The sequence below is a fragment of the Schistocerca cancellata genome, chromosome 1, assembly GCF_023864275.1.
Source record: "Schistocerca cancellata isolate TAMUIC-IGC-003103 chromosome 1, iqSchCanc2.1, whole genome shotgun sequence".
NCBI lineage: Eukaryota > Metazoa > Arthropoda > Insecta > Orthoptera > Acrididae > Schistocerca > Schistocerca cancellata.
The window spans coordinates 1,057,062,941-1,057,084,769 of NC_064626.1; the positions used below are offsets into that span (position 1 = coordinate 1,057,062,941).

The 21,829-nt window shown below is 43.4% G+C and overlaps 1 protein-coding gene across 1 annotated transcript in view; it reads right to left on the minus strand.

Moving 5' to 3' along the window:
* Nucleotides 1-21,829, minus strand: part of LOC126162937 (guanylate cyclase 32E) — a 935,168-nt gene that overhangs the window by 551,817 nt on the left and 361,522 nt on the right. The window contains exon 5 of the mRNA XM_049919769.1: nt 13,003-13,189. Coding sequence (XP_049775726.1) covers nt 13,003-13,189 — 187 coding nt within the window. The remainder of the gene's footprint in view (nt 1-13,002; nt 13,190-21,829) is intronic.

Consider the following 21,829-nt stretch of genomic DNA (forward strand, 5'->3'; position numbering starts at 1 on the left):
TAATTACGAGCAGCTGAAGAATAGCTCACATGGGTGTCTTATCCGTAGATGTGCGGGACTAAGCAAATCAAGAGTAATTGCAACACTATGATGAGTTTGTTGATAGAACCTGACACGTATACCTCTTTCTTGCCCTCGTGAAATCTTCTTGTTGTGCTATACCAGCTCTTGGGAAGTCTGCTCATTACCAACGTGGTACTTCTTTCAGCGGCTAGATATCTTCGGAGGAGTGCATCATAATCTCAACCTAAGAGTGGAACGTCGTGAACGGCGTCGATCTGTAAGCTATCTTCTGGCCATAGCGTGGTTTTTCCGTGCCAGTAGGGATGCATTGTCAGAAGGCCATTTATGTAATGCGGATTTAATCTTGGTGAGTAGCTGCAGGGTGCTTTGAGCCAGGATACAGCAGTCTTTGTATGTGTCTTAGGAGGGTTTTGTATGGTATTCAGAACTCTACGAAGCTCCGATGATCGTTCTCCAAATAACACCGTAATATGAACGTCATACTAATTTTTTTAAGGTTCAAATGCCTCTAAGCACTATAGGACTTAACATCTGAGGTCATCAGTCCCCTAGACGTAGAACTACTTAAACCTAACCAACCTAAGGACATCACACTCTTCCATGACCGAGGCAGTATTCGAACCTGCGACTGTAGCAGCAGGGCGCTTCTGGACTGAGGTACCTAGAATCGCTCGGCCACAGCGACCTTCTAATTTTTTTTAAAGACTTAAGCCTTATTTGCTTCGTCTGAAGATTAGTGTTTACATTGGTGAGCCTTGCTGCGGCTCGCGTTGGTGCCCTGTTTAGGTTTCAGTCAGACTGTATCGTTTTGTTGGCATGGTTGCGTTGTTTGTCTTCTTCTCGTGTTCACTGGCGCCACTCGGTTTCGTAAGCGTTCCCTGTACGCTAGTGGCAGCAGCGGCGCTTAATATGTAGTTCTGCTGCCCTATCTTTGGGGCGACCTCGTGCTTCTTCCGTGTGGTGTGAGTGGGGAGTTCTATTGAAGACACAGGGCCGGCCGGAGTGGCCGAGCGGTTAAAGGCGCTCCAGTCTGGAACCGCACGACCGCTACGGTCGCAGGTTCGAATCCTGCCTCGGGCATGGATGTGTGTGATGTCCTTAGGTTAGTTAGGTTTAAGTAGTTCTAAGTTCTAGGGGACTTACGACCACAGCAGTTGAGTCCCATAGTGCTCAGAGCCATTTGAACCATCTGAAGACACAGGAGCAGCCAGATCCGCGGAGAGCGACAACACGCCGAGACCGCTGGGGGCCTGTATGCACTGCCGCATCCAAGGGCTGTGGTCGGGAGGGTGCACGACCTCGTCGGAATCCTCTCCTGCAAGTTTTAGTTGAGTGTGTTTTCAATTCGCGTAGAGAATCTGCACCATTGTGAAATCTCGCGATCCTCCTGTTACTGTGGTTTTGGACCACAGGTTTTACTCAACGTATTCTCTGGGCGCGGTGACCGTTGTATTTGTTGGTTGGTTGGCGATTCTTTGTAATAGTCATTCCTTCCTGTTCCGGGCGCTCTAAGCATAATATTCTGCGGGCGGAGTCCAGACTGACGGTTTCGGCTTTGGCGTAATCTTACATCTTTGCATTGGTTTGTTGGACGTCAGGTAGCCTCACCAAGATGATAATTAGTCGCTCGTTAGACTGCCACTAGTCCGAGTTACCATCCTGTCATCTGAAGGCAACTCTTGGCTGCCTTTCTCTTCGCTCGCGAAAGTGTTTTTGATGTGACCTACTCAGAGGTCGATTCCTGGATCACCGTCTGTCACTGGCCCTTGTGTTTTATTTTATTATTGTATTATTAAGTTACCATCATTGGTCTCTCCTCTCTGATGATCTGTTGCTTTTTTTTTCAAATTAACGTTTGTTATTCCATTCGCCGTTTGACAGTATATTTGTTAAATTTTTTATAATTGCGATTTTGACGTTAAGAGGCCGTCAGCTGTGATTGTGGTTACTTACGTTAAAATTCTGATTGCGACCACATTGGCCTGTTTTCAAAAATTATTTACTAAAATAAATGAGTGAAATTGCAAATAAACCAATAGTAATTGATTCAGGTCCCGTCCACAATCGTAACCAAATGTTCCAAACGGCTCTGTGCACTATGGGACTTAACCGAGCGAGGTGGCGCAGTGGTTAGCACACTGGGCTCTCATTCGAGAAGACGACGGTTCAATCCCGCGTCCCGCCATCCTGATTTAGGTTTTCCGTGATTTCCCTAAATCGCTCCAGGCAAATGCCGGGATGGTTCCTTTAAAAAGGGCACGGCCGACTTCCTTCCCCGTCCTTCCCTAATCCGATGAGACCGATGACCTCGCTGTCTGGCCTCCTCCCCCACAACAACCCAACCCAACCCGCTATGGGACTTAACATCTGAGGTCATCAGAACTTAGAACTACTTAAACCTAACTAACCTAAGGACATCACACACATCCATGCCCGAGGCAGGATTCGAACCTGCGAAAGTAGCGGTCGCACGGTTCCAGACTGAAGCGCCTACAACCGCTCGGCCACACCGGCCGGCCAATCGTAACCCAATCCTTCCTTCCTTAATTACCAGGTTCCATTCAATTGGGTTCGTCCATAAGTTTTTTTCCGTAAGTTTAATAAAGACAACAGATACACATAAAGAGACTTTTGTCGTCAATTAGATGTTCTCCTTCACTGTTAGAACAGCATGTAACGCTGAGATTGTTCTTCGATTCCACGACTGTATAAATCACGTGACTTTGAGGTGAAAAATTCGTAGAGCCGTGTTCGGAGCGCATTTTCATCAGGAAAGAAAGTTACTTGAAGGTTGTTCGATATAGAGCAGAAAAGTTGAAAATCTGAGGACGCAAGATCAGGAGAACAAGGTGGATGTGGAATGACCTCATAACCTATCTCCTTTATAGTGTTATTTGTCAGTCTAGCAGAATGCGGGCGGGCGTTAACGTGGAGCAGCATCACTTCTCGCCGTCTCCCTGGACGTTATTCTTGAACTGCGTCTGCAGGACGTGTCAAGTGTTGAAAATAAATGTTAGCGTTGATGGTTACACCTCGAGGAAGAATTCCTAGTACACCACACCGTCGCTATAAATGTCGCAAGATAGTGGAATGATCACAGTTCATCACATTTGACAGTTCTCATGTACACTGATGTGGATCATTGTGGATTAATGCGTTCAAACGATCTTCAGCAAATTCCAAATGTCTTCCTGAAAGTGGAGAATCACTAATATCAAAACGATCCTCCTCAAAACAATTATGTTGCCGTGCTCTGTCCAATGGCAACATCCGTATACACGGCTCAAATGTTTCTGCCTGCCTCCGTTGCTGCCACCCCCGTACTGAACTCAAACAGAAGAATACGTAGGAAATTTCCAATTTGTCTTCTTGTCACTCCCATTTTTAGCAGCCACAGATCAAATAGTGGTCTACAAATGACATAATGTCAATATGTAAACTCAAACAGCAACAGTGAACTTCAAACGTAAAAATGCCAATCACCAAATTAACCCATAGCAACAGGAATATCAATATTCAAAACTAAAACGCTACGAATTTATGCACCAGCCTAATAGATTCAGTTCAAGTTTTTAAGGTTTATTTGCTAACTACATGTCAAACTAAAATAAATATATATGTTTCACATAATGTCAGCATTGATGATTATACCTCGAGGGACAATTCGTAGTACACCACACCGTCGCTATTGTGTTTGTTTGTGTGTCACTTCAAAAGAAGGGAAAAACGCGTACTCTAATTCTGAGATGGATGAGAAAAATTACAGTAAATACGAACCATAGACTCTGTTTCGTACAACAACGGCTGCGGAAAACTGTAAAGTCCGCAACTATGAGGCGTGACAATGGTGCGCAACAGATGCGCCGAACTCTCGAGGTTGAAGAGGGCGCCTTTGGTCCTGTAGAAAGAGAACCCGACGACAAGTAATCTTAAACTATGGAGCACTGTGGAGCACATAGGTCAGAACTTATTGTCTCCGCTGAGTGCGTACTGTAAAGAGGAAGGTTTGAAAGTAATCCGAACTTTAGACTTATTTTACATCCAAACGGTACATTACCGGATATGGATTCACTGTCAAAATATCATCTTAAAACGAGGGGAACAGAACACCGATAACCTTATTTACAAGAAACTACACTCAGTGGACGAGGGGTCAATGTAAGCGAACACGTGTCTTGTATCTCGCTTATCTGTAAATATTCGACCGTGTCTGGGTAGACAACGGTCAAAGTCTTTTATGTAATTTATGTGCCTTTTAGCAGGTAACCAATCCACCCGAAGCGGTGGACAGTAGCTAGCGTCGTGGTTTCACACTTTCAGCCCAGTGTTCGAAACCCGATAGTTACGTTTTTATTTTTTGTTCTTCATTTATCTACCCCTGTTCGTAATAGATAACTATTTGCATGTTTTCCAGTATATATTGAAATAACGTTGTGCTTATTCGTCCGATAACTGTACTTTTCGTGAATAAATTAAAAAAAAACAATAAATGAATGACAAAATTACTTGAAATTGTTTTCGGTGAAATTAATGAAGCGTGTCTTCATTCATATTCAGCTGCAAGCGCCAGTTTTCGTAAAAATGCTACGTTATGCATATTTTGGCGCGAAAAAATTGCCAAAGTGTGAAATCTTCAGCAGTGTTAACGACGTTTCTTTGCCGAGCGTGATTCATACGAAGTAACGCCGCTGTGACTAACGTGTTTTCACGCAATTTTCATGGTGTTCGGAATTTTCATGTGTCGAATGTTTCTGCGATCAGTTCCATTCTGAAGAAAAACATAGAATATAATAATTCAGAATTGACAAAAGAAGGAAATATAAGAATGTAAGAATTCAAAAAAAGAACCATACACACGGAGACTATATGTATATTAAGTGTATGACACTTATTCTGAAACGCTGTCGTAATTTTACAATTAATATAACCTCCTTGTATCCCCTAACTTGATAAAACATTCGAATAGTAACCTTCTACGGATGTAGGTAGATAAATAAAAATAATACAAAATAAATGAGAACAGGAATCAATTTCGAATATAGAGCGCAGTAGTGAGCGAGACAGAGAATGAGAGAGAGAGAGAGAGAGAGAGAGAGAGAGAGAGAGGGAGAGAGAGAGAGAGAGAGAGAGAGAGCGAGAGAGAGACCGGTTCGCTAGCCACTAGATGGGCTGAGGTTATCTTACACTAAAAGGCACCTAAAGTACGTCGAGAACTTTGACGGTCGTCTACTCAGAGATTGTAGAGTGCCTACGGATAAGACGAGACACGTGTTCGCTTATTTCGGCTCCTCTTCCACTGAGCGAAGTCTCTGGGAAATCGGGTTATGGCTCTTGCCGTGTTCTCCTCGTAAGCCCCATCTACAGCCCCTATGAGGCTGTAATATGATTTGTGAAACTCCCTGCACACCCGTGGCTCGCAGCGTGACTATAGAGCGAACTATACTGCATAGTGACGACATGACTTAACACCGTAAACAAATAATATAGCGTTAAGTAAGGCTCAAGAGCAATTTAATTCATTTTTCACTGCTTCATAACATAACTGGGAGACGCTCATAGAGTGCCAGTTCTTTGATTGGATGGTTATGTCAAAAATTAAGAATAGTTATGGGTGTCAAATGGCCATATTTGATCGGAGGGATAAGAATCTGGAATTAGTTTTGACATTGTAAAGTATATGAATATTGATGCATGTTTTCGTATTGATGTTTTAAATAATGCATATGTTTCAGAGCGTTTGTACATATCGTCAGTCGGTTTTATTCGTTTGAATCTGTAAAATCAGCATTTCCCACAAAAATTTTCCCTACCACGTGCAGATAGAGTTCTTTATTTAAATTCTGTTCTTTCCTAAGAGCTATTGTCACGGTCATTTCTATCTTACCGTCTTTCTTTATCCCTTCTGCTTCCATAACACTAAACATTTACTCAAATGTGCTAAACTAATCTAAACTGAGGTGGCAGAAGTATCGGACCTGTTTTTCTGGAGCAGTGCAGCAACTAGATGTCGCATGGACTCAAACAAGTCGTTGGAAGTCCCCTGCAGAAATAACTGAACCGTGCTGCCTCTATAGGGGTCCATAATTACAAAAAAGTTATAGGTACTTGATTTTCTGCACGACCTGACCTCTCGAATATGGCCCATAAATATTCTATGGGATTCGTGTCGGGTGATCTAGATAGCCAAATCAATCGCTCGAACTGTCTAAGAAAGTTCTTCAAACTAATGGAGAAAAATTGTGTTCATGCTACGGCTTTTCAGTCGTTTAGAGTCAAGCCGGTACGGTCACGAGCCCAGGCGATGCTCTGCAGGCGGTGTAGTGCTGTTAGCAAAGGCAATCTTGTCTGTTGTCTGCTTTCATTGCCCATTAATGCCATTTTTTTTTTTTTTTTTTACTGCGCTGTCTTAACGGACACTTTCGTTGTACGTCCCATATCGATTTCTGCAGTTATTTCACACAGTGTTGGTTGGCCCGGTATGTTTACTTGCACTAGAGGGCAGTTACGGCAACTTCTCGAGCACGCGTTATGGACCTTCTGTGGCCTTTGTAGGGGCCGCCGCTTACGCTGAGAAGTCAGTTGCGGCGAGATCGTGTACCAGCACTCTCACCTGAAGATGGCGGCCAGTTGGACCGCGGAAATATTCTGTCGAGATGACGTTATGATCCGGCTGCACACCCGAGAAGAATATTATCAACTATTTGTTCAGATTAATACAGGAGGTAGAGAACATCAAAACAAATATACTTCAGCAAGGAACATATAGTCTCAGAAATCAACTTGTAATGTTAGGGAACATTTTGTTAGCAGTGCTGATGTAAGCTGTTGTGTCGGTCTCACTGACTGGGAATGTGTACTGACATTTGAAACTGCTCTGTGTATGAATGGTTGGCCCTGAGGTCTGCTTGGAAACAGACCAATTCATTCCCAATGATCACCAGCTTGTGACAACAATGATGACTTCATTGTAAACACACCAATTCAGTCACAATCATTACTGCCTTGTGACAAAAACTGTGAATATGGACCAGTTTACGTATGCTGAAGCTGACATGCATTTGGTATACAGGTCTGTGAAATGAAGAGTACGAGCTGCAGTGAGAGAATATCAACAGCAATTTCCCAAATGACAGGTTCCACATCACCAAACATTCTGACATCTCCATCACCTGCTATGTGAAACAGGCATGCAAGTATGCATGATACAGATCGGAATCAAGCAGTGCACCATTATAGCAATTCCGGTTCTCGTTTCTGCGTCTATGTTCGTGATGATGTCGAATCCCGGTACTTGTCCAATGTCGTTGGTGACAACTTCTTGTAGCATTGCCACGTCGGCAGCTCTGTGCTGCAGGAACTCTGTGAGGGCATCTATTCAAGTGGCAGACTCTGAAAGAGCCGGCCGGGGTGGCCGAGCGGTTCTAGGCGCTGCAGTCTGGACCCGCGCGACCGCTACGGTCGCAGGTTCGAATCCTGCCACGGGCATGGATGTGTGTGATGTCCTTAAGTTAGTTAGGTTCAAGTAATTCTAAGGCAAACGTCGCTGCTCTCGGTCATTAAGAGAAGGAAGTCCGCCACTGCTTGCTCCGTGGTGAGAGATAATGTCTGAAATCTGGTATTCCTGGTACACTATTGACAATGTGTATCTCAGAATATTGAATTTCCTAACGATTTCCGAAATGCAATGTCCCGTAAGTCTAGCTCCTGCCGTTAATTACCGTTGTGAGCCCATAATCACGTCGGAAATCATCTGAGTCCAAATGACAACTGTGGTAGTGCACCGCTCTTTTATACCTTTTTATACCTCGGGTACGCGATACTGTCGTTCATCTGCATATGTTCATATCGCTATCCCATGACTTCCCTCGCTGCCTCACGTGTGTGTGTGTGGCATTTAGTTCAAAATGGTTCAAATGGCTCTGAGCACTATGGGACTTAACTTTTGAGGTCATCAGTCGCCTAGAACTTAGAATAAATTAAACATAACTAATCTAAGGACATCAAACACATTCATGCCCGAGGCAGGATTCGAACCTGCGACCGTAGCGGTCTCTCGGCTTCAGACTGTAGCGCCTAGCACCGCACGTAGCTGGCAGCGATCATAATGTTTTCGTTCATTACAGGATTCTATTGTGTAACGATCAACTTCAAAATATAGAAAACTTCGTTAAATTTCTGGTAGCGAGTACGCATCACTTGGATCGTGTTACAGGCTTTACCAAATTTGTCTTGTCATGCAAGTAATAATTTACACTCTTTAGCCAACCAACAGCGTAACTTTTAAATGCTTCGACATTAGTTGATTCCCGCTGACCCCCCCCCCCCCTTCCCACACACACATATGCACTCACAGCTAATAAAAACACCACACTCGGGAACCATATTTGGCAAACTAAAGACCCCGTGCGTTTTCGAACGCGTGATAGAATTTTCATAAATCCATTATTTTCTACTCTGAAAGATGGAAAGAAAGAATTTTTCGGCATAAGTTGATCTGTGTCCACTGTTGCAGTCGTGTTAGAGTCCAGTCGTGACACGAAGATATATTACTCGATGAGTTTTACCAACGCAAAAAGAAACAAAAAGAAGCTTCAGTTGCAGTGCCACCTGTTGTACGACAGTTTGCTTAGGAGTTCATCAGTTCGAGTGCCAAACGTTTTTGTTGTCTCGCACTGTCAGATAATCATTGCATCGTAGTAGACGCACTCCTTCACAGAGCCATATTCCAGTTATATGATCCATAGCTTCTACGAAAGAAACATAGGAGAAGAAAGTAATTCGTTTTGATTGGAACCACTCATTTTAATGGGATTCAGGTAGAATATATAGTGTAATGGACCCTGTAGAGAGTTCATTGAGCAGGGCCGTATAAATTTTTTTCTCTTGCTGCACCGTCAGTTACACCTCAACAACTGGTGAGCCTTCTTTATTTATCTATCGCTGCATATTACAGGGTGTAGTTATGCTTGGTTCTTCTGATATGGGATTCACTGAAGTGAACCTTTAGTGCCATATCATTCAAAGTGTCCATGGTATGGTCCAGTAATCTGTGTCAGCGGTTGTGTTAATGTAAATAATCCCGAAGTGATAAAAATTCCACATGGCACAGCGCAGTCTGTGAGGTGGTTTTCTGGGACTAGCACTGGTCCTGTTGTAAGTGGTACGCCATTTTTTATTGTATTTCATCCGCAGTCACCTATATAGGCAGGGGGGGGGGGGGGCGCTGTCAGCAGTATAAGCAACCCGCTCTTCAGAAAATGGACAGTAAGAAAATGCATTGGTTGAAAAAACAAGAAACAGATAGCGGGGATACATACACTGAACTTAAAACTTTTTAAAGGCGAAAAATAAAATCGAACTTTTGAGATACAGATGACTTCTTGCACTGGTAGTTAATAGCAGCAATAACAAAAGTTAAAATGAAATGCAATACATGCACATTTAAAACATGTTGCCAGAACACTGTTATGTGAAAGAAGCACTTTTGTCACTGTTGATTGGAAGGGCCTACCAGAGTACAGAGAGTCAGTTGTTGAAGGGAAGAGGTTGGGCAGTAAAGAGGGTAGGAAAGTGGTGGTATGAGGATGGAGAACTGGCACATTGCAGCGATAGGGTAGGAGTGGCTGTTGAGACAGAAGAGTCCATGTAGTAGAGGGTGAAACTGATGACATAGTGGTTGGAAAGGGGGAGCGGGAAAAGAAAGACAAGTGAAAAATAAAGGGATAAGAAATTGTGGGGGTAAGGAAATGTGGGGAGGACAGGGAGGGGAAGCCCTGATAATGTGGACTGGGTGGGGTTGACCTACAGTTGGTAGGAAGGGTAAATGTCGGTGTGGAATTCATAATCTGGGAGGGTCAGACGGTTGAATTTTTGTGTAAAATGCATGTAAATAATGGCCACGTCACATATGTAGATCATCTGTAATGACAGATGTGATTTGGCTTAAACTGTTGTAACCGTAATCCATGAAGTTGGTCTGTGACTGAAACCGATCGATATTTGGTTAAAAAAAAAACAGCTGATGGTCAAACACGCATTTTAAACTTTACTTGTCGGCTGTTGATGCTCACCCTCCAAAAATGGCCAGGGTTGAATTTTCGTTGGGAGAGCATGTGGAGGAAGTGTAAGTGGAGGGTTGTTGGGATGTGCTGGTAAAGGCGCGGCAGCGTATGAGTACTAATAAGTAGGAGAGAAAGGAAAGGATTATTGGAGTCGAATTTTCAGATGGCGTAGATTGTTTGGAGCTGTTCGGAGAGTGGTGTACCGTGCCTTTCTCCGACTTTTGACTTAGCTTACGCAACCTGTTATGACTTAGCTTACGTAACCTGTTATAAGGGACCTACAGCTTCACATAGATTCCCAGCCATGATGTAACTGAGCATTTTTCACATCAGAAAACATTGCCAGCGGTGAAGTTATTGCCACATTTGCTGACAATACAGCATACTGTATAATCCTTTATTTGTTCTATCTAAAATGTAAAATCATATTATGTTACTGCGATTTCAACTATTGTCTTTGGTATGTACGACCACTGACAAGAACAAGAAAAATATGACCAGGAACGTTCAAAAATGGTTCAAATGGCTCTGAGCACTATGGGACTCAACATCTTATGTCATAAGTCCACTAGAACGTAGAACTACTTAAACCTAACTAACCTAAGGACATCACACACACCCATGCCCGAGGCAGGATTCGAATCTGCGACCGTAGCAGTCCCCGGTTCCGGACTGCGACGCCAGAACCACTAGACCACCGCGGCCGGCTGACCAGGAACGTATCTTCGCACCCAGTGCCTCAGTACTCATGTAAACAGTATACTACAAGAGAAATTTGTCGGGATTTATGTTAAAGATGATAACACTGATAATTTTATGTTATTTATACCATTTTCACGGTGTACGTAGCCACACACTCGTTTAATGTTGCTGTATTCTTGCAGTTAAAAGGCTCAAACACAACAATGACATGTGTACTTCAATTCCGGCGCTTTTTTTTCAAATGTATCACTGTCCTCTGGTCATGCTTGTGCCATTCTATACAATATATTGTATATTACACAGCAAATCGAGGAAGTACAAAACGATGATCTCAGTACTTTTGCTTTTGCTGATGACTTCGCCGTTTGGGCAGAGAGAGCAATGAAGCTTCTGAGGAGACTCGATTACTAAGATAAATAATTTAAATAATTGAATCTCACCTCGAATAAGATTAAAACAGTGGCAATGAATATGAGTAGGACACCCACAGTTTGTAACATCATACTGCAAGGAGGGAAGGTTGAATATGCGAAAAGTTTCAGTTATTTAGGTAGTATCATATTAAGTTATCGAAGTGCCAGACGCCGGCCGCTGTGGCCGAGCGGTTCTAGGTGCCTTAGTCCGGAACCGCGCTGCTGCTACGGTCGCAGGTTAGAATCCTGCCTCGGGCATGGATGTGTGTGATGTCCTTAGGTTAGTTAGGTTTAAGAAGACCGAGCCAGGTGGCGCGACTTTGATGTCTTTTTAAAAAATTCACTTAACTGTTTTCCCCAAATTTTTACCATCTTCAAATATGATAACTAATGTACAAACAGTTTCGTCATGATGTGTAACGTATATGTACTGAACCTCATTAAAAAAGAAGCTTGAAAATGTAATAACACGTGAATGTTCCTGATTTTCACCATGAAAATAACTATACTTTGTTCATAATGACGAAACTGTGGATTACTTATCATATATGAAGATGGCAATAGTATGCTGAAGCATATAATGAGAGTGTCTGTATTAATTAGGCAATATTGACATAATATTTATCTTATTTATAATTAAAAGAGGTCGCTTGCTTTGAATTTCTTTAAAAAGAAGAAAAAAAGGTTTGGTCTAGCCCATGACTCACTGAATTGTTGATGTACTGCTTTCAGAAGGTGGACCTACAATCTGTAAAGCAGATGGTTCTAATGTGTTCTGTCATCAGCGAATGTTCATTTCTTTGTTTCCCAAGGAGGTTTTTTTCTCATTAGATTGACGAGAAGTGACGAAGAGCCAGTTGTTGGCTAAATGGAAATTAGAGTGGTGTGTGCGTTCAGTGGTTGGAGCTTGGAGTACATTTCAGCGAAATCATATTGCTAAAGGGCAGCTGTCAAGGTATCATACTTACGATTTATTTTTTAACGCCGTATCGCTAATTCAGGTCAAACTGGCAACCCTGTCAGCAGCTATTTCACTAATATTGCCCTCCATGGAGTTAATTCGTATCCTATGATTAATCGTTCTTTAGCAGACAATGTTACAGTTACGACATGTGTCGAAAACTGAAGTGTGTGGAATGCGGCACGGTTACGATTGCGTGCAACTCTCGATGAGAAGTGAAGGATGGTCTTTCTAAAACTACGATGAGGAATCAGTGAGTCCGTACTGAGAGATTACCAAAAAATTAAGGCATTCAAACTGATTAGTGTCAACTGTTGTTAATTAAGCGTGCGGATTGCATCGAATTCTAGTTTACCACTTCGTTTTGAAAACTAGCAAACCCCACCATCCATTAAAATTCCAGAAGTGTACTGAAGATTGTGTACAACTTTTCCATCTGCACTTCTTGCCATCCACGATTTTTAAAAGCCTAGACGATAATAACTGTTGTAAGCTATGTCACCACAGTCTAATTTATGATGATCTAAAATGTGTTTATGGGCATAATATTAGCGCAATCCGCTTACATCTGTCATGGTAACGCAAAACAAATTTGATTTTTGCCAGAAAGATGACCGGTTGTCACCTCTCAAATCAAACGAAGAATTCATGCGCCCACTAATCTTCGGTGTTCTCCATTATTTGAGAATCACTTATTTGTCTCCGATAGCTGTGAATACACTGATGGGATATCACCGTCTTACCATTACTGTTATGGTGTATCTGCTTCAATACTGGAATCAGTTAAATGACGTAATTTATGGGTCAATATGTACAACGTTTGTCAGGAATTGGTACTTACTGCGGGTGTCGAGGTACGTGTCAGCGACGATGTTGGTGAAGTGGTTGGGCGCGTAGCCGTGGTGGTAGGGCTCGCTCCACGTTCTCGTGAAGTGTACCCGCACGCCAGCGGCTTTCAGTGTTTCCAGGATGGTGGCCGCCACAGTCCGGAACTCCCCCTCCGCCGAGTTCAGGTACAGGAAAGACACCTGGAGACCAAGGAAAGTGGAATATAGTCAACAGACCACACTGTGCGAGGGGCTTTGAAGAAGTGATGAAACACATTTTCTTATCGGCCAGTTTCGATTGAAGAAAAGAGGAATTAGTTGTGGGACATCGAGGAACAGTCCTGCTTCAGCCCCCATTGCTCCATGAAGTTCCGAATGGTGGCGGCGCTATATATAGACTTCAAAATGACGTCTGCAATTGAGGAGCTGTCCAAGCAGAGAGCTGTCACTGAGTCTCTTTTGCCCGAAAACTAGAGCATCCCATATACTCGTAGGCTCTCGCACAGTGTCTAGGGAGACCTGACTGAACAAAAGCACGGTGAGTCACTGAGCGAGGCGTCTGTCATCATCGCAACAAGGTCGCACAAACCTGTCCGATCTCCCGCATGCCGGCCAGCGGCAGAGAGCTGTGACACTCGAAATCGCCAGAACGTGCGGACACTCTCATACGAGGTGATCGACGAATCTCAGTCAAACACCTCGCTGCACAACTGGAACTGGGCGCCTTTGTTAGTAGTGCTGACACGCTCCCCCCCCCCCCCCCCCCAGTTGGAGTACTCAAAGGTGTGTATTATCCGCTGGGTTCCTTTCCGCCTAACAGAAGACCGTAAAGAGCAACGAAGGATGCACTCCACGGGGAGCAGTTCGTGGATGACGGGGAAGTTATTGGTACAGCAAGAGTTTGGCTCCGACGTCTACCAATAGAATAGAACAATGCGGGCATACAGGCCCTCCTACTAAGGGACGTAACGCCGTCGCATTGAACAGAGATTATGTTGAAAAACAACGTTTTGTAGCTACACGAGTGGGGAATAATGTGCTGTGACAGTAGTCTGAATAAAATGAACCTGCTTTCACGAAAAAAAAAATGTGCTGCATTATTTATTGTACGTCCTCCGTGTATTACTCTTCTGCGCTCTACTTGGCGTTTCTGTATGTTAATTATATCTAATCGGCTGCACATAGTTATCACGTTTACATACAGGGTTATTACAAATGATTGAAGCGATTTCACAGCTCTGCAATACCTTTATTATTTGAGATATTTTCACAATGCTTTGCACACACATACAAAAACTCATTAAGTGTTTTTAGGCATTCACAAATGTTCGATATGTGCCCCTTTAGTGATTCGGCAGACATCAAGCCGATAATCAAGTTCCTCCCACACTCGGCGCAGCATGTCCCCACCAATGACTTCGAAAGCATCGTTGATTCGAGCTCGCAGTTCTGGCACGTTTCTTGGTAGAGGAGGTTTAAACACTGAATCTTTCACATAACCCCACAGAAAGAAATCGCATGGGGTTAAGTCGGGAGAGCGTGGAGGCCATGATATGAATTGTTGATCATGATCTCCACCACGACCGATCCATCGGTTTTCCACTCTCCTGTTTAAGAAATGCTTCTGCTTCAGCTTTTTCCGTAAGATTTTCCAAACCGTCGGCTGTGGTACGTTTAGCTCCCTGCTTGCTTTATTCGTCGACTTCCGCGGGCTACGCGTGCAACTTGCCCGCACGCGTTCAACCGTTTCTTCGCTCACTGCAGGCCGACCCGTTGATTTCCCCTTACAGAGGCATCCAGAAGCTTTAAACTGCGCATACCATAGCCGAATGGAGTTAGCAGTTGGTCGATCTTTGTTGAACTTGGTCCTGAAGTGTCGTTGCACTGTTATGATTGACTGATGTGAGTGCATTTGAAGCACGACATACGCTTTCTCGGCTCCTGTCGCCATTTTGTCTCACTGCGCTCTCGAGCGCTCTGGCGGCAGAAACCTGAAGTGCGGCTTGAGCCGAACAAAACTTTATGAGTTTTTCTACGTATCTGTAGTGTGTCGTGACCATATGTCAATGAATGGAGCTACAGTGAATTTATGAAATCGCTTCAATCATTTGTAATAGCCCTGTACATAACATATCAGTGTTAATCTACTACGTGTTAGATTTGAACCATGTTTGATGGTTCGAGATTTGCACTGGTATCGATTGACTGGCCTGTCTTCATAGAATTTCTTTGGTGGTATGGATGAGGCATGCGAGGCCACAGAGAGAGCAGAGCGCTCCCCGACAAGGGCGGCAACCGGTTCTGCGCGCGCCGGAAGAGTTGCCAGCGTAACGGCTGCCCAGTGGACGGCTCTGGTGAGGCTGCCGGAAGTAGAGGAGCGTGCGAGTGTGTAGGGAGGCACGTGCACACAATTCATTCGCTAGTTCGAAGGAAGAAGACGGCACGCCATTGCAGCCATCTTGCGTAGAATGATGATATGTCGCTTTAGGTACTTGTAACGGAACTGAAATGATGGTGGGCTGACAGTAATTTGGAGCTCGCGCGTCGGAAACGGGCGCGCTTGTGTGAGACTGCCAGGGAGTGCACCCTGATGCCATCTATTGGCGAAACTGGGAATTAGCGCTGCCTGTCAGACAATGCACTAAGCTCTCGGAGTCAAATGTATTCTTTTTCTTGGTAATTATAAGTTATTACTGTATAATTTAATGTTGTAAAGCGCTAGTAGTAAATTATTATGACTGGTATGGACTCCTGGGTAGTAAATATAAATATTCTTAAATACTAAATGATTTCGGTAAAAAGGTGGTAGGGGAACGCCCCCACTCTTGGTGATACGAGCGTAGCTAGGGGTAGCTGGAGAGACAGGGACTGAACAATGAAATGGCCTGGGGAGTGTTGACGTGATCGGACGTGCGTAACTGTGCTCACGCAAAAGTGATTGTGCAACAGCGAAGAGGCGAATATCGTCGCCGTTTTTGGAGTAAAATGCGACGAATGGTTGTTGAAGCCGCCTCTATGCCACTGGGGCTGATTGTAAGAGTTCCTGTGCCCAGATTTTATGGCGGACGTGCAGTAGCTTATACGAGTGCTACAGCTCGTAGTTCCAGCCGCCATTAAGGGCATGAGGCGGGAAGAGCTGCGTTAGCCACCGGCATCTCACCACCAGCACCGACACGTCTACCCAAGGCAGGACTGCTTGCAATTGTTAAGTCGAACTTTGTATACATGTAAAAGGAGAATACCAGTTTTCTTTTATGCAAGTGCAGTGGACAGAATATAGTAATGAGTAAAATTACGACGCATGTTGTTCATTGTAAAGTGTAGTAACCTCAAACATAGTATAGTGAAATCAGACTGAGGCCACCATCGCCTCTTTCATTTACAATTCTTTTGGTTGTAGAATACTTTAGCGTATAAGAATGTTGAAAAGAGCAATGGTCACACCAGAATGAGTCGCCTATTTACAGTTACTTAAATTTTTCTGAGCAACCTTTCAAGTAAAGTCACTTAACTAATTCTGTATCAATGGTCCAAAGAGTAATATCCAAAATCATTAAATAAGTTGAAGGATAGAATTTTGTTAACCGAAGTTGCATAACCTGTCTTGGTAGTAATTACCAAGCCAACTCACAGAAATTGAGAGAGTATTTGCCTTGTAGAATCATCTAGAATGATCAGAAATAGTAATATTCAGAATTAAGTTTAAATTCAACTCAAGCCATTTCACTTTGAAACGAGCCCAAAAATTGATTTATTCTTTTGCTCCTTCAGAGCTGGCGACCGTAGTTATAAGTATTTTCAGGAGGATTCGACGGTAAGTCTGCTGCTCTCGTCGTGCTGATAGGATTATCCACTGCTGCTAGCAGTGGTGATTGGATACATAAGCTCACTAGCAAGTTAAGTGGGTCAGGTAGGCAGTGTTACCGTGTGAACTGTAGGTCACTGTAGACCGTGGATCGAACCCATTCAATCATCACAGCTCTTAGGGAAATAGTCCGGTTAGGAGTGTACTAATCATTAGGTAAATACTGGCGAGTAACGGTCAAAAATGTATACGCAAGTGAATTTAGCAAGGTCCACGTAGCACCTAGTTAATGTGGTGCAATGGCGAGGGTAGGAGTGGAGTAAAACTGAGCTGAGCTTGTGGCAGCTGTGCTGGATTCAAATATTAACTACGTGAATTCACTACTGCCTCTTACCATTGCGACTGAGCTATTTACAGTTAAAATACGTAGCAGTAAGCGCAAAGGCGTGACAGCTACAAGTCCGTATCGGTTTTATACCTGCGGAATTGGGAAGTGGATCATTCCGTCAGTGGAGGGGGTTAAAACAACCGAGTCAGTGGAGAACATACCCCATTTACTGATGGAAAGATTCAGCGGTTCGGTCGCAAACTTCTGAAACTTTTAGTCATTGAAAACGATGGGACTAGTTGCTGTTTCACCCCATGACGTGATTTTGTTCTACAACCTCGTAGAGCTGCCTTGTGTGGCTGATCTTCTAAGAGGGGGAGAAATATGGGCAGCGTTGGTAAAGAATAAGTTGATTTGGTTTGGTGGAAATAAAGCACGAACTGTATAACCATGTGGTTATGGTAGTCAAGCCTGAGAAGTATGGTACGAGTACTGCAAAGGCACGACCGGTCCAAGGGGTGGGTAGACATTATGTAATTTTTAGTAAGATTAGTCTGTAGATGGTACTTTGATAAAAGGTGTTCTCACTGTGTACACAAGTACGGTTACACAGGGTGGACAAAATTGTGCCACGAAATTTTTTATTCCTGGAACCAAAATTACTTACATTATGTAGGCCGACGATGCACCATTTTTAAACTACGGAAACTTGGCGCCATGTGCTCCGATTGGCTGCGGGATTGCCCTGTTGCCGGATGCTCTGGACAACACATGACCGCGAATGCTTTGCCTGCCGGAGTCGCGTTGTATCCAGGATGTAACACGTTGAAGCAGCAACGGGGCGAGGGACGTTTGTATTGTGAACTGACAACCATAGCCCTGCCCGTCACCCGACGAACGGCAACAGGGCCATCCCAAGGCCAATCGGAGTGCGTGGCGCCAAGTTTACGTAGTTTAAGAAAAGTGCGTTGTCAGCCTACAGAAAGTAAGCAAATTTGGTTCTTACTGGCATCAGCTATATAGGGTTAAAATTTAGTGACAGTTTTTCTCCACCCTCTATAGTACACGGCAATTTTTCTTGTTTGAGAAGTGTGTGTACTGTCACAGAGTATTAATTACCGGAAACTGTGGAGTGCTCTCAGGTTAATATGTTGGTAACTGTTCTTGGGAAACTGACTTTTAGAAATTGCATTTCCTTGGGTAACTAACTGTAAATGATCGCATGAGAATTAAGCTGATCATTTTCTGCTTGATGTTTGGTTAAAGTACTTCCTATCAAGCAAGATTGATATAACTTGTGAACATTTTATGATTAGTGTCCTCTGGAATTGTTAGTTTATGGAATATTGTAAAATAACTTTCTTCATTGAGGTAGACGACACGCTACAACTTTGGGGAACAACTGATAGTTATGTGAACTGATTCTTAACAGTCGAAAATGGTATAGTGGGCTCTGCACACTGAGCTGTGTTTGCTTCTGATATTATCTGAGCTTCTTTTAATGTGAGTTTAAGGGATTGTAATGCAACTTGGTTCAATGGAGGTTGTTTTAGAAAATTGTATTAATATTGTTGTTTAATTTTTACTTTGGGTGTTGTCTTAGTATAAGATCTTGTAAGCAAACGTTAGAAAACAAAACAAAAGCATTTTAGTGTAAGATGAAACTGGTTAAGTAATGATCGTCGGATCTTAAATGAAGCAAGAGACTAGCATTTGCTTGTAACAAAATAAGTGAAATGGAAGGGCACGGTGTTGACTGTTCACCCAATGTATAAAAATGTTACTGAGCTACAACAAATTAATAATATTTTGTAATACCTTTATCCTTCCGACCACTTCGTCGAATTGTTGTCCTTTAACTAAAAATTTCTCATATTTTCAATATCTTCGTTGGCACGTTCAACAGAACCCTGACTTTTGTGTGTTTGACTTTCAGTGTACAACCAGCCGTCTCCACTTTCCACTAAATCCGTTTCTCTGCCTTTCAAGATTGTTGTTGATGTTGTATTTTTCAGTCTGAAGACGTTCAACAGAGCTCTCTACGGTAACTTATCCTGTGCAAGCCTTTTCATCTCTGCATTACTACTGCAACCTATATACTCGTACATGTGAACTCACTTCTTGTATTGAAGCCTCGATCTCCCTCTACAATTCTTACACCAGCCTCCCTCTCTCTAACCCTCATACACCGTTTACTTACTAGATTGACGATTTGTTACTGCTTCAGAATGTGGCCTAGTAATTGATCCCTTATAAACGTAGGATTCAACAGCCACTGTCACATTCAATAAAATTTTCCGGGGTTTGTGACCGCATTGTCAATATATATAAAACAACCGACGTTTCGGTCCCTGTTGCAGACGACCTTCTTCAGGGCGTTTTTGTTTAAATGAAAGCACCCTGAAAAATGTCGCTTGCAACAGGGACCGAAAACTCGGTAGTTTTATATATATGTTACCGGCAAAATCCGATCTTAGGATGCACTAGTTCCACCTAGGTCAGACTCGTTCATCCTGTTACCGGATAAAACAGTTTAGCCAAGGTCGAATCGGTTTATTCTAGTTAGAATTTACATGCTTTAGGATAAACTGGTACGTCCTAGTCTGAACTAATTTTGCCTAGTCGGAACGCATGTCGCTGCCTGTACGAACGGGGAATCCCCGAATCATCTCTGACTCACCCCTCGCGCCTCTCAGCCGCTCTTCGCTCGCACTGTTCTTTGTTTTGAACGGTATTTTTCATCGACGAGTGCGCGTGTTAAGTTGCTGGTTGCTTTTAAGAGATTTTATTATAATCCTAGCACAATTATTGTGAGGCGTTTCTTCATGGGTGAGCCTTCGCAGAGTAGACAAGCCAATCAAACGCTGGTGAGAGAAAACTTTGTGGAGGAAATTTTGCAGAGCGAAAACAAAAGGTCTTACCATTATACTGTGTTATCATTAGACGAATATACGGATTTCTACATCTACATCTACATCTACATTTATACTCCGGAAGCCACCCAACGGTGTGTGGCGGAGGGCACTTTACGTGCCACTGTCATTACCTCCCTTTCCTGTTCCAGTCGCGTATGGTTCGCGGGAAGACCGACTCTCTGAAAGCCTCCGTGCGCGCTCTGATCTCTCTAATTTTACATTCGTGATCTCCTCGGGAGGTATAAGTAGGGGGAAGCAATATATTCGATACCTCATCCAGAAACGCACCCTCTCGAAACCTGGCGAGCAAGCTACACCGCGTTTCAGAACGCCTCTCTTGCAGAGTCTGCCACTTGAGTTTGTTAAACATCTCCGTAACGCTATCACGGTTACCAAACAACCCTGTGACGAAACGCGCCGCTCTTCTTTGGATCTTCTCTATCTCCTCCGTCAACCCGATCTGGTACGGATCCCACACTGATGCGCAATACTCAAGTATAGGTCGAACGAGTGTTTTGTAAGCCACCTCCTTTGTTGATGGACTACATTTTCTAAGGACTCTCCCAATGAATCTCAACCTGGTACCCACCTTATCAACAATTAATTTTATATGATCATTCCACTTCAAATCGTTCCGCACGCATACTACCAGATATTTTACAGAAGTAACTGCTAACAGTGTTTGTTCTGCTATCATATAATCATACAATAAAGGATCCTTCTTTCTATGTATTCACAATACATTACATTTGTCTATGTTAAGGGTCAGTTGTCACTCCCTGCACCAAGTCCCTATCCGCTGCAGATCTTCCTGCATTTCGCTACAATTTTCTAATACTGCAACTTCTCTGTATATTACAGCATCATCCGCGAAAAGCCGCATGGAACTTCCGACACTATCTACTAGGTCATTTATATATATTGTGAAAAGCAATGGTCCCATAACACTCCCCTGTGGCACGTCAGAGGTTACTTTAACGTCTGTAGACGTCTCTCCATTGATAACAACATGCTGTGTTCTGTTTGCTAAAAACTCTTCAATCCAGCCACACAGCTGGTCTGATATTCCGTAGGCTCTTACTTTGTTTATCAGGCGACAGTGTGGAACTGTATCGAACGCCTTCCGGAAGTCAAGGAAAATAGCATCTACCTGTGAGACTGTATCTAATATTTTCGGGGTCTCATGAACAAATAAAGCGAGTTGGGTCTCACACGATCGCTGTTTCCGGAATCCATGTTGATTCCTACATAGTAGATTATGGGTTTCCAAAAACGACATGATACTCGAGCAACAAACATGTTCTAAAATTCTACAACAGATCGACGTCAGAGATATAGGTCTATAATTTTGCGCATCTGCTCGACGACCCTTCTTGAAGACTGGGACTACCTGTGCTCTTTTCCAATCATTTGGAACCTTCCGTTCCTCTAGAGACTTGCGGTACACGGCTGTTAGAAGGGGGGCAAGTTCTTTCGCGTACTCTGTGTAGAATCGAATTGGTATCCCATCAGGTCCAGTGGACTTTCCTCTGTTAAGTGATTCCAGTTGCTTTTCTATTCCTTGGACACTTATTTCGATGTCAGCCATTTTTTCGTTTGTGCGAGGATTTAGAGAAGGAACTGCAGTGCGGTCTTCCTCTGTGAAACAGCTTTGGAAAAAGGTGTTTAGTATTTCAGCTTTACGCGTGTCGTCCTCTGTTTCAGTGCCATCATCGTCCCAGAGTGTCTGGATATGCTGTTTCGATCCACTTACTGATTTAATGTAAGACCAGAACTTCGTAGGGTTTTCTGTC